This window comes from Rhineura floridana, chromosome 3 (genome assembly GCF_030035675.1).
Source record: "Rhineura floridana isolate rRhiFlo1 chromosome 3, rRhiFlo1.hap2, whole genome shotgun sequence".
Classification (NCBI taxonomy): domain Eukaryota; kingdom Metazoa; phylum Chordata; class Lepidosauria; order Squamata; family Rhineuridae; genus Rhineura; species Rhineura floridana.
In genome coordinates this window covers 73,898,379-73,910,596 of record NC_084482.1, presented here as the reverse complement: position 1 = coordinate 73,910,596, position 12,218 = coordinate 73,898,379, and the positions used below count along the sequence as shown (strand labels likewise).

Below are 12,218 nucleotides of genomic sequence, written 5' to 3'. Positions count from 1 at the left end.
ATTCATTCACTTAAGTGGCCGCGGAGGCCTATCTCAGGCATTTAGTCCCCACATGCAGACATCTTTCCCCAGTGAATGCTTTACACACAGTCAGCCACTATTCCAATCATTGTTTTAGCTCATGAACGTACATTTAATTGTAAAGCTCGATCCATATCCACCCACTTGGCTGCCCATAAACTCCTATGTGGGAGATCAGTCAAACACAGCATGGATCCCCTAACATGAAATTTAAGGAGCGCAGGAGTGCCTGTTTAGCAAAGGAGAATTTCAAAAGAAAGAAGCTTCTGCCAATATAAACCTTCAAAATTCTGCAACTTATAAAAATGGTAACTGTTGAGTTAACAACTTGAAACTTGGTATACATAATCCACCTGATAGGGTCTACAAATGTGCCAAATTTCATACCAATCCAATCTGAAGTGCCACACATATAGCAAGATAACAAGTGCCAAGAACTGACCCTTTGACCCTTTTCATTCCAACTTTTCAACAGGCATACTGTATACTTGTTTCCAACTTTCATGAAAATTACTGATGTACTTTATTCATGCTTGTCGAAGAAGGCAATCCTTTATTGGTTTGGTGAAGTTCTGAGCAGTAGTTCAAAAGTTATTAAAATTTGCCTGCCCCATTTTTAAAGTCTATGGCAGCATCTAGTGGCAAAATAAGACAGAGCATGCATAGACTGATTTTTGATAAATGTATTTAAGTATTTAGAAGCTGCACTTTTCATAAAAGTACATCAAGGCGGCTTACAAGGTAATTTTTGGAGGACTACAGTGTTTGCAGAGGGACAACCTACCAGTTATGGGACATGGCAGTGATGTATAGTGGTTAGAAGAGGGATTGACAATATTTTGAGGCCTGGGACACATTTGAAACCTGAGAAACTATTATGATTTTATTTATTTATTTATTAGATTTATATCCTGCCCTTCCTTATGATGAATTACACCTCAAAACCATGCATTCATCCCAAATGCAATTCCCCCTACTCCATCCCACACCATGTTGAAATACCTGCTACACCACTGAACTCCCTATAACTGCCCAACTTTGCAGCCTCACTCATCCCATCCTGAAGCTTCACACACAAATGCCAAACCCCACACTAAAAGACATAGTGAATCCATAGTGAACCCCACATCCTGCCCATACTGAACCCCTCTCACAAACACTGAAGCACATACACACCCCACCCCACACTCAAACCACACACCTAACTCAACTGAAGGTCCAATGCACATATCCAGTTCCACACTGAAACCACCACATCAAAACTCCCCATACACACACCCTTTCCGCACTGAAACCTGCCCCCATGCCCCACCCCATCCACTGAACACTGCCATACACACACATACAGAGCTACCCATCCCACTTCACAATGAACCCTCCCCACAAATGCCCTACCCCAGAAAGACCCCCACACTGCAGCACCCCAGACACCCCCATGCTGAACACACACACATCACCCGATATGCACACATCCACACTTAACAGAACAAAGTATTTTAATACATTTCCTTTAAAAAAAACAGGAAAATTCAATGATAAAAAACCTGCTGGTTTAAGACCAGAGTTGAGGCTCTTTCATATTTGCTCAAGCTCCACAAAACCAGGAAATTGGAAGCTGTGCCTTGATACATGTGCCCCATGATCAGTAGTGATGTCACAAATTGTGCCTGCTTATAATTTATCCTCCATGCAACCACACTTTTCCTTGCTTTTTCAAATCCTAATCCATATGGGGAGGATGGAGTGCCTGGGACCAGTTAAGATGCTCCATGTTGTCCTAGTACTGTATTACCTTATGAAGCATCTGAGCCTTACTGTATTGTGAGAGGAATCCATCTGTGAAGATTTGTGGAGCTTGAGTCAACACGAGAGAGCTGAAATTTCTGAAACAGAGTAGCAAACTGGGGTATTCCAAGAAATCTTGGGGATGTCATCTAAATCTTTGTAACGGCTTGCTAAGCCAGATCTGTTTCTCTGCTAACTACAAAGAGAGAGATAGGCATGCCTACAGCCTAAAAAGTAACTGCTTATAAATAGTCTTCACATCCCTGGCCAGACTGGCTAGGGCTGATGACAACATCTGGAGGGTCACAGATTCTAAATCCCTGCTCTGACTCAGCTGATCTGCAGAGGGCATTCTCTATTGCCATCTCAGGACTTATAACTCAGACAAAAATCAACCTCATGCCCCACCCCAGATTTTTTCTCCAGATTTTTTTTTTGTAGGGGGGTTAATATCTGCCCCAAAGAAAGAATTCAGTGAAATGTGAAATCTCACACAGCACACTCTGAATTTTGGTTTGTTAGAATAAAAATAGTGTATTTTTGTTTTTTAAAGAAAAACAGTTTTCACTTGATTTAGCACAATTTGCATACTTCATCTTACCTGGATCCACTCCTTACCACTATAATCCAGCACGAACATGCCCCTCCCTGCCCCTTGCACACGAGTCACATTAAAAGAGCATGCCCTCTTCCTCACCAGTATAGCCTGGCTTGCATATGCAGTGGTAGTCACTGGCTTCCTGAACGCAGTCAAGTGTGTTGCGTGGGTGGCAGTGATTGGATTGGCACTCATTTATGTCTCCCTCACAGCGCTCGCCTGTAAAACCTGGTGGGCAGCTGCATCGGTAGCCACCTACTCTGTCCACACATGTTCCATTGTTCAGGCATTTGGGGACCCGGGTGCCAGGATTCATAGCACAATCATCTTCATTTATTTCGCACAGGACACCTAGAGAGACAACAGCAAGCCATCACATCAAACATCCCAACTCAGGGAAACCCAAACCTCCTCCTCCCACTCCCTGAACTGCCAGCATAAAGAGATGAGAACTCATTCCCCACCCTTTATGGTGCACTACAACGAGCTAGCGTTCCTGCGTCCATTACCCTAGGGACCCTATTCTGAAACAGGCCTGGGAGAACTCAGAACCCATATTCTCCATCATGTGCCCTAGGGAGAAATCCAGAGTTCCCTCTCACATTATTCAAGAAGGAATCTAACCTAAAACTGCATTGTCAGAACATAAAGCCCTTTCCCAGTCCTGTATTTTCCTACTACAGGAAGTGCAAAATGAGTATATAATACCCTTTACATACTGTAGCAAAGATCTCCCTACCCAAGAGCTAGCACTTACCCAGAGTTCCTGGTGGACAAGAACAAATGTAGTGACCAGTAAGATCAATGCAAGTCCCTCCATTTTGGCAGGGGTGTGACTGACACTCATCAATGTCATACTCACAGTTTTTCCCCTCAAAGCCTAGTGGACACTGGAGTGGGAGAGAAGACAGACAGGGATGAGCATAAAAGAGCCAGAATGGCTCGAATTTAGGTCCATGAAAAGGTTACCTACTCTTGGCTCTATTAAAATTTAAGATCTGTTTGTACTGTTCTTGATGCCTAAACACAAGGAAAAATAGTAGTATTTCATGGGAAAGCTCCTTCAAGTCTTATAATCCCCTTTCTTTGCTTAAATTAAGATTATTAAACCTTAATGGGACTTTGAGCAAACAGGTTATGTCAAATTATGCCAAGATTTATACACACATTTCATTCTGGCTTTATAAAAAGGAAGGAAAATAGATAGCAAGAACTTAAAACATAATAAATAATATACATAATTCATATCCATCAACTGATTTATTAATTTTCATGGTCAAAAAGTTATATGGTTATGAAAAATGGCAATATATGAAAGCAAAGGTTGAGGCAAACAATTCTGGCAAGGACTTTTAAAAAGTACATCTCTTTGGCATGTTTTCTGTTAGTGGATTAAGAATTTGTTATGGCTAGAGCACAAACAGAGCAGCTTGCTGTCTCTTATTTACTCCGCTAGTTAGCAAGAGCTATTAGTGTTGTTTTTTTAAAATGGATTCTGGGTGGAAAGAATGAGATCAAAATAATAATTTATGTACATTCCGGTATTAACCCATTAAATTACCTATGGTAATTCTTTTTTGCAAAAAGATTATTTCATCTAACTGAAACATATATTTCAGGTTATAAAAGGGATTTGTCAGTGCTATTAGGAATTCATATTAATACATCAGCAATTTATAAGAGTCTTTTAAAATTATAAGTGTTGTCATGCAATATAAAATCAATTAGGTATGTAAGAAATGATTAAGCATAATTATGAAACTATCGAAAGATCAAGGCTGGCATATATTGTTGGAATACATTACAGTTCTCATGGAAAGCTAGCATTATCCACAACAAAATTAGTATCATTGCCTATTTTGTTCCAATTCAACACTTTACTTCTTCAAGGTCTAGAGGCTATGGATGGGGAACCTTTTTCAGTTCGACAGCTGCATTCCTGCCGGGCAACCTTCAAGATGTCACATGATGGGCAGGGTCAGTAGCAAAAATGGGTTCAGAAATTAATGTAAATTCACTAATAGGCAAAAAAACCTTGCCGTTTAAGAATGTACCTGTAGCCCACAGCTATATCTATTAAACTTTAAAAAGCAGGGAAATTGGGCAGCTATAGTGAATGCACCAGGGGAGCAGGAGACCTGAACTCCTCTCTGAGATATTGTACTGCCTTACAAATTTGTCAAAATGCAAACACAATTTGGGTTGGACTTCACAGTTCAATCCACTTCCTGTGTAGCTTGGAAGAATTTGGTAACATGTGCTTCAGATATGGTGAGTGGTGGCAACACTTGCCATCTCCAAAGATGGAGAATTATATTTTTGTATTTTTGTTGGTGTTCTTACTTTGCTTCTTTTCTGTGTTACTGCTGTTGCTACAGAGAATCTAACCTAGAAAATTATATTTCTCTCATTATTCATCACAGAAATCTGTGTCAAATTTATTTTTATTAATTTCAAAGCCTTTTTATTGGTCAATGTCACACGATAGTGAAGATAGCCTTTTTTGTTTCAAACTGGAGGTTGTGCTCCATTTCTATTTTGGGTGCATTAACAGTTGAATCTGAAACTGCAGTTTGATGTAAAATCAGAGAGATTACAATATGTTGCTACTTAAGCAATGACTCTAGCTGTTGGAAAAAACAAACTTGGCCTGCCCAAGATGTATGTTTTCAGCTTGCTATGCTTAAACTATTCCACTTAAGGAACGGTGGGCATGGTCAATTAAAAACATAGAGTGCACTTAGAATTTTGCTAGAATATATTTCACCTCCCACTGTTTTATCTTGTACAAACTGAGACACTCCTCATGTCCACTGGAGACTATTCTGCAGAATAGTCAGTGCCATTATTCCACAATTGTTTTTGGAGCTTTTTTTTAGTGTTGCAAAGTGTTGCTGTAGTTCACATATTCACAGAAACAGAAGCAAAAGAGAAGGATTTACTATAGGAAACTTCACTAAAATTGCAAAGTAAATCAAACATATTTAAAGTGACTATCTGAACGATATCAACTGTTTTAATATAGTTGCTTCCTCCCTGCTAAAACAAGATCAACACAGCACATGTCTTGTTTCTGTTATTTGGGCTGACTGCAGGTGTCGCCACCACTCACCATATGTTCAGAGGCACATGTTACCAAATTCTTCCAAGCTACACAGGAAGTGGATTGGACTGTGAAAGACCAACCCAAATTGTATTTGCATTTTTACAAATTTATAGGGCAGTACAATATCCCAGAGAGGAGGTCACCCCTGGTGCATTCACTATAGCTGCCCAATTTCCCTGCTTTTTAATGTTTGATAGAAATATCTGTTGACTATATATACATTCTTAAACTGCAAGGTTTTTTGCCTGTTAATGAATTTTCCTGCTTTTTAGTCCAGGAAGTAAGAAATGGAATCCTGTGCAAGTTTGCTGAGAATGGATTGATCATTTGCATGATTACTCCCCTGTAATCATGTTTAGGTAGGTGAAACTGACCGATGGGGAGGGGAGCAGGCAGGAAGGGGAGGAGGAGAGTAGGTTTGATCATTTGTATGTTTATTGAGTTCAGTGGGATTTATTCCTGTGCAATCATGCTTAAGATAGGTAAAACTGACCTTGGGGAGGGAAGCCTAGAGTGGGAAGGGGAAGAGGGAGGAGGAAGAGGGGAGGAGGAAGAGGGGAGGAGGAAGGAGGAAGAGGGGAGGAGAGGGGAAGGGAGAGAAGAGGGGAAGGAGGAGAAAGGCAGGTCCAATCATTTGCATGCTTATTGAGTTCAATGGGATTTACTCCTATGCAATCATGGCTAGGATAGGTAAAACTGATCATGGGGGAGGAAGATAGGGAGGGGAGAGTAAAGGGAAGGAAGAAGGGGGAGAGGGGACCAGAAGGAGTGGGAAGGGGAAAGAGGGAATTGGAAGGGGAGGGGAGAGGGATGAAGGAAGGGGGGAAAGGGAGGTGATATGAGGGAGGAGGGGAGGGTGGGTTTGATCATTTGCATACTTATTGAGTTCAATGGGATTTACTCCTGTGCAATCATGCTTGAAAATGAAATGGAATGCCTTCAAGTTGATTCAGACTTTTGGCAACCCTATGAATAGGGATTTGATGGTAAGTAGTATTCAGAGGAGGTTTACCATTGCCGCAGTGACTGGCCCAAGATCATGGCTGTGTGGGGATTTGAACCCTGGTCTCCCAGGTCGTAGTCCTAGGATAGGTAAAACTGACCGGGAGGAGGAGGGGGAAGGGCAGAGGGGAAGGGAGGGGAAGGAAGAGGAGGAGGAGGAAGGAAAGGATTGGAACGGGATGGGGAGGGGGAGAGAGGGTTGAAGGAAGGGAAAGGGAAGGGACAAGAGGGAGGGAATAGGAGGGGAGGGCAGGTTTGATCATTTGCACGCTTTTTTGAGTTCAGTGGTATTTACTCCTGTGCAATCATGCTTAGGATAGGTGAAACTGACCTGGGGAGGGGAGGGGGGAGGAGGAGGGCGGGGAGGGGTGGGGAGGAGATTGGGTGGGTGGGCACTGGGCAGAGGCAAAGCCCCTTTCCTTTCCAAAAGGAAAACACTGTTTTTCAGGGTTTCTCCCACCTTTTTATTCTACAGCAGGCACGTGTAGTCTCCCAACCAAATTTAAACCAAAGCTGTCACTGGCCACATCCACACCAGGCCTTTATTTCACTTTAGACAGTCATGCCTTCTCCCAAAGAATCCTGGGAAGTGTAGTTACTGAAGGGTGCCAAGTGTTGCTAGATGTCCTGTTCCCTTCACAGAGCTTCAATGAGAGCAGCTGACTGTTAAACCACTCTGGCCACTGGAGCTCTGTCAGGGGAATAGGAGTCTCCTCTCGGCAAGCGTTTCTGCATTCAGGACAATAAGTTTTGTAAGGTTTTGTTTTGAAATGCACTTATGGGAAGGATCAGAATGGCATGGGGGTATTTTCAATTTAACATTGCGGAATGCGAAAAGTCCATGCTGACTATAGTATACAGTCACTCTTGTGGCTGTATAATTTGACTTTGTATCATAGGCTAGTTTCTACATACACAATCACACACTTCTCTCTGTTCTCCATCCAGGGAATTAAGAGGCATTATTAGAGTTTAAGAACATATTCCAGTCAGGCAAAACAGTAAAGCAGCGGGAGGGAGTTTGCAAAGTAGGGCCAGAAGAGGGTGTGACTTTTGGAGAGCTCAGAGGGCCAGATAAGACAGGCTTGATAGGCTGCATTTGGCCCCCTGGCCTGAGGTGCCCTGCCATAGGTCCAGACACAGCAGTAAAAAAACTGGCAAAACATGGATTCATAAACACATTTGGGTTAATAAAAAAGAGAGGAAGCACAGGCACTATACAAGAGAACCAAAAACCAAGGAGCCACTTCTGCTTTTAAGGTTGCAGCCTTGTCTGAAACAGCTCGTTATAGCAGTGGTTTCATACTAAGGAGATAAATACTAGTCCTTCTCATTACCATTATCATAGTTTATGCAGGAAGAATGCAAGAAACCCTGTTTAAAAAGAATACCAACTCAAATCCTTCAGATATGGGATAAATAGAATTATTTTTGTCATATATCATCCTATTATTTGATTTGGATAGGACACTGGGGGAATTTATACGACAGAAAAAATATTTAAGGATCTGATGGAATGAATAACTTTTGCATTTATTGAGAAAATGGGTGTCAGGAGCCCCCATTTTACCAATACTTGCACTGAGGACATATTTTGTACCAGTGGCTTGCATTTGAGAAATGTAGCACAATATGAAGAACTTTCAGATTTAGAGATCACATTTAAAAGGGATCAAAGTCAAGTAGACATGTTTTAGATCTAATTTAAAGGGATGCAATCTATCTGGCTAATGGATTTTAGTGGAGTTGCCAGTCAAGATTAGAATGCTTAACACACATGTCCTCAAAATTTGAATAGCTTGGAGGTTCCAAGAAAAAAATTAATTCTCACTTTAAAACATTCCTTATCTTTCCATAATATTGACTTTAACTGACTTTAAATATAAAAAAGCCTTTCTACATGTTTAGTCAAGTCTGTGAGCATCACTATAGAAATATGGGTCTGATCCAGCCTGCTGCTACCATAAGCAAACTCTTAGAGAAGTTGAGAAACAACTCAAGGTACTTCATTGCTGATTTTGATAGTAACTCTTGTTGGATGGATGGTTGAACCGGTTAAACTTCCAAAATCTATACATGCTGTTTTTTGTTTATTCTTAGTCATGTTGTTGTTTCATAATAAACAAAAAACAGCATGTATAGATTTTGGAAGTTTAACCGATTCAACCATCCATCCAACAAGAGTTACTATCAAAATTATGGGAGATTGCTGTAATGGAAAAACAAAACTAGAATACAAAGCCCTCTAAATGGAATAAAACCTTGGAGCAAAACAGGTTTATTTTTTTTTTTAATTACTGGGAAAATAAGTTGCAGATTTGTGCCAGTTTATCTTTTTTCTTTCTATTTTGTGATTGTTCAGCAGACATCCAGCAAGCTGAAACTTAATAAAATAGGTCTCCTGCACTTCCTCATGAAACATAACCAGGTTTCCCAGAGTTCTGAAGAGACACCAGGATCCCTGACCTGCTATTGAATTCAAGACGTCCCTCACCTCACAGGCGTAGCCTCCCACAAAATTGCGACAGGTGCCCCCATTCTGACACAGGTTGTGCTGGCAGTGGTTGACTTCACTTTCACAGTAGCTGCCAGTGTAGCTTTTCTTGCAAATACAGTAGTGAGTATTGCCAGCATCCACACAACGGCCACCATAATGACACACTTGCTCTTTCATCACACCTATTGCACAGAAAAGAGAATTACACATTGTGTGCCCACCACCTATACTGCTCACCTGCTTCTGAAGAAGGATTAAACAAAGTCACTAAGAACAGGGTAGGTCAAGACTGAAAGAATGTTGTACAAAGCTGGTAGCAGGAACAGGACCCAAGACCTTGCTTCAAACCTTTGCCCAAACCACTAGCATTTAGTCCTCAACTCAATTCAAAATATACTGTATTGGGGAAGAACAAACTATCCCAAAGTTTCCTGCATCAGATTCTAATTTTCATTTCTGTTAAAAGAGCCTCTTTATAGTCCTCATGTTTCAAGTTTAAAAAAAGTGACAGCATGTGCAACGTGCTCCACCACCACAGCAGGAGCAGGGAATCCAGACCAACTCTCCATTGTTCTTATCCACTGCCTGTCAAGCTCTCATTCTTCCTCCATCACCTCTAGTGTCACAGCATTTTGAAATTAGTATACAGCCTCAAATGCAGTATTACTGCTTCTGCAATAATATTTGCAGCTTTTATTCTGCCCTCAGGAAGCATGGAAAATTTGCATTTTTTTTTGTTTTTAACATCTCTAGGAATAGCATTCTGAAGTATTGATTAGAGCACCAGTGAACCCAAGGACATTGTCCCAGCATCCCTGAAGGGATGTGACATTTACTGTGTCAACTCTACAAGTCCTGTATCAGCTTTGCCAGTGAACATAAGCTGGTAATGCTGGAGAGTCTGGATGATAAGCATGTGTCATCAAGGTTACTGTGGAAGCAGGTAGCAGGATAAATGAGGAAGAGACAACCCCCTAAGTACTGGAAGAAGTGCTTCGGTTTCACTGGCCCTGGAGCAGAAGTCTTCCTTACCTCGATTTCTGGCCACCACTTCACAAGAAACATTGGGGATGTCACAGTAACGACCAGTCCAGCCTCCAGGGCAATCACAGGACAAAGTAGTGCCTGTCTGCACACAGCGGCCACCATTTTGACAGGGGGAGCGACTGCACAAATCCAGCAGGGTCTGGAGGGTGCATGACAAGACAAGATAGTCTGTGGCAAGATAAAAGCACCCCTGCTCCTGCCAATGATAAAACCCAGGCACCTTCCCACTCAATCTTCATTGGGTGCCTCTATGCTGCAACCTCCCAGAGATCTCCATGCAAAGCCTATGTACTGGGTTTATATATTTAGTGACTATGATGTATATCCCATCCAAATTTAGGGGTTCAGGCTGGGTTGCAGAAGTTTGGCTTAAAGAGGAGACTCTGAGTACTCTTAATCCCCTTGAATGGAGGCCTGGGGCAGATTACCTGGCACTGAGGACCCGTGTAGCCTTGAGGGCAGGTACAGCGGTAGGACTGCACACCATCCTGGCACACACCACCATTGAGGCAGGGCTGTGACTGGCATTCATCAATCTCATGCTGGCAGTGGGATCCTTTAAAGCCAGCATGGCAGTGGCATGTGAATGAATTCACTCCATCCAAGCATGTGCCACCATTGAAGCAGGAGCTGCCGGAACATAGGTACAGGAATCAGAAGTCAAGGAGGGAGTAATGAGATTATCTAGCCCAAGTGCCAGAATAGGCTAGCTCTACCCCACTAGCTAACCCTTGACCAAGCATGCTGGCTTGTATCTCTGAACAACATCTTACAGAAAAGTTTCTGACCTAGGTGAAAGATGCAACTGTGAGACAAGCCTCTCTTCTTAGTCAACATTTTCCAATTGGATTACATTTACCTAAAACTGACAACCAAAGAAACTGGCTCCTGGTACTGTGTAGCATCCAGTGCTCCTCCCAGACATGGACTATATTCATATGAACAGCTAATTCTCAGTTTTCACTGATAGAGGAGTTAAAAACAAAGAGGGGACAACAGTACAGAACCCACTTTTAAACAGGAACATATACAACTTCTGAATCATTCATCTGAACATTACTGGAACAGCCCAGTCCACCCATTGCCACAGTACCTCTGTCTCCTTTAATAAGACAATTACTTTGTTCTACAAAGCAGAGGAGAAAACTCTTGGATACATTTTTATGACTTCATTAAACATTATATTCCATACAAAGGGAAAGTGGGGAATGTGTTCCAATATCCAAAGCATGTGAACCATACAGAAGTAAAGCAGCCCTCCAGCCTTTTCAGTTGGATTACATTTAAGACTTGAGAGGTAAATTTTTAGGACCCACCCTTTTTTATGATTTTAGGTTATTTGTAATGCCATATTTAAAACTGTTGTAACCTGCCCTGGTACCTCTGTGTGAAAGGCAGGTAATAAGTGTTAACAATAACAACCCCTGCTATAGCACTCTTTGGCTTTGTTCATACGAATGGAGCCCTAGTGTCCATTCTGCAAACTATGCCTTCTGAGCAATCAGATTTACAAGACAGGCAATGAGCAAGATACCAGGTGAGTCACTGTCCCTCATGGCAAACTATCTTGGTCAGCTCACCTGTCAGTGCATTCCTGCACATTGTGCTCACAGTGTAGGCCAGCCCAGCCTGGTGCACAAGTGCAAGTGTAGCTGTTGACATAGTCTGTGCAGGTGGCCCCGTTGCGGCAGGGGTTGCTCAGACACTCGTTGGTCTCAGTTGCACAGTGTACACCTGTGAAGCCTGGCAGGCAGGTGCACGTGAAGGTACTGATGCCATCCTGGCAGGAGCCACCATTCAGGCAAGGATCTGTTGGCAGGGAGAAGAATATTCAAAAGGGTCCAAATGGGCTCTCAGTTCTTTCACTAGCAACTCCTCTAATACAAAAAGGCTAAACTCTTTGTCTTCTTAAACTGCATGCTTGCGGGATTACACACGTAACGTAGAATATTCTAGGCCTCAAGATTGAGGAAGTACAGAAGAAGAAGATATGTTGAAATTTCACTGGAATTAACAAGACTTAATGTTACATTCAAATATTTTAATCTCAGGAAGATTTAGGTCTGCCTGACTTGTTCTTAATTGCAGCCTGTTTACCCTGCCTCATATCTCAGTACTGCACTAGTCCTAGCCAAAAAAATCCAAAATTCTGCAAAAATTTA

The 12,218-nt window shown here is 42.0% G+C and overlaps 1 protein-coding gene across 1 annotated transcript in view; it reads right to left on the bottom strand.

Annotated features, from left to right (window-relative positions):
- NOTCH3 (notch receptor 3) overlaps positions 1-12,218 on the bottom strand; it is a 64,539-nt gene that overhangs the window by 9,160 nt on the left and 43,161 nt on the right. Inside the window, exons 18-23 of the mRNA XM_061616579.1 lie at positions 11,637-11,865; positions 10,485-10,686; positions 10,042-10,195; positions 9,007-9,191; positions 3,162-3,294; positions 2,504-2,755 (exon numbers count right to left, since the gene is read on the bottom strand). Coding sequence (XP_061472563.1) covers positions 2,504-2,755; positions 3,162-3,294; positions 9,007-9,191; positions 10,042-10,195; positions 10,485-10,686; positions 11,637-11,865 — 1,155 coding nt within the window. The remainder of the gene's footprint in view (positions 1-2,503; positions 2,756-3,161; positions 3,295-9,006; positions 9,192-10,041; positions 10,196-10,484; positions 10,687-11,636; positions 11,866-12,218) is intronic.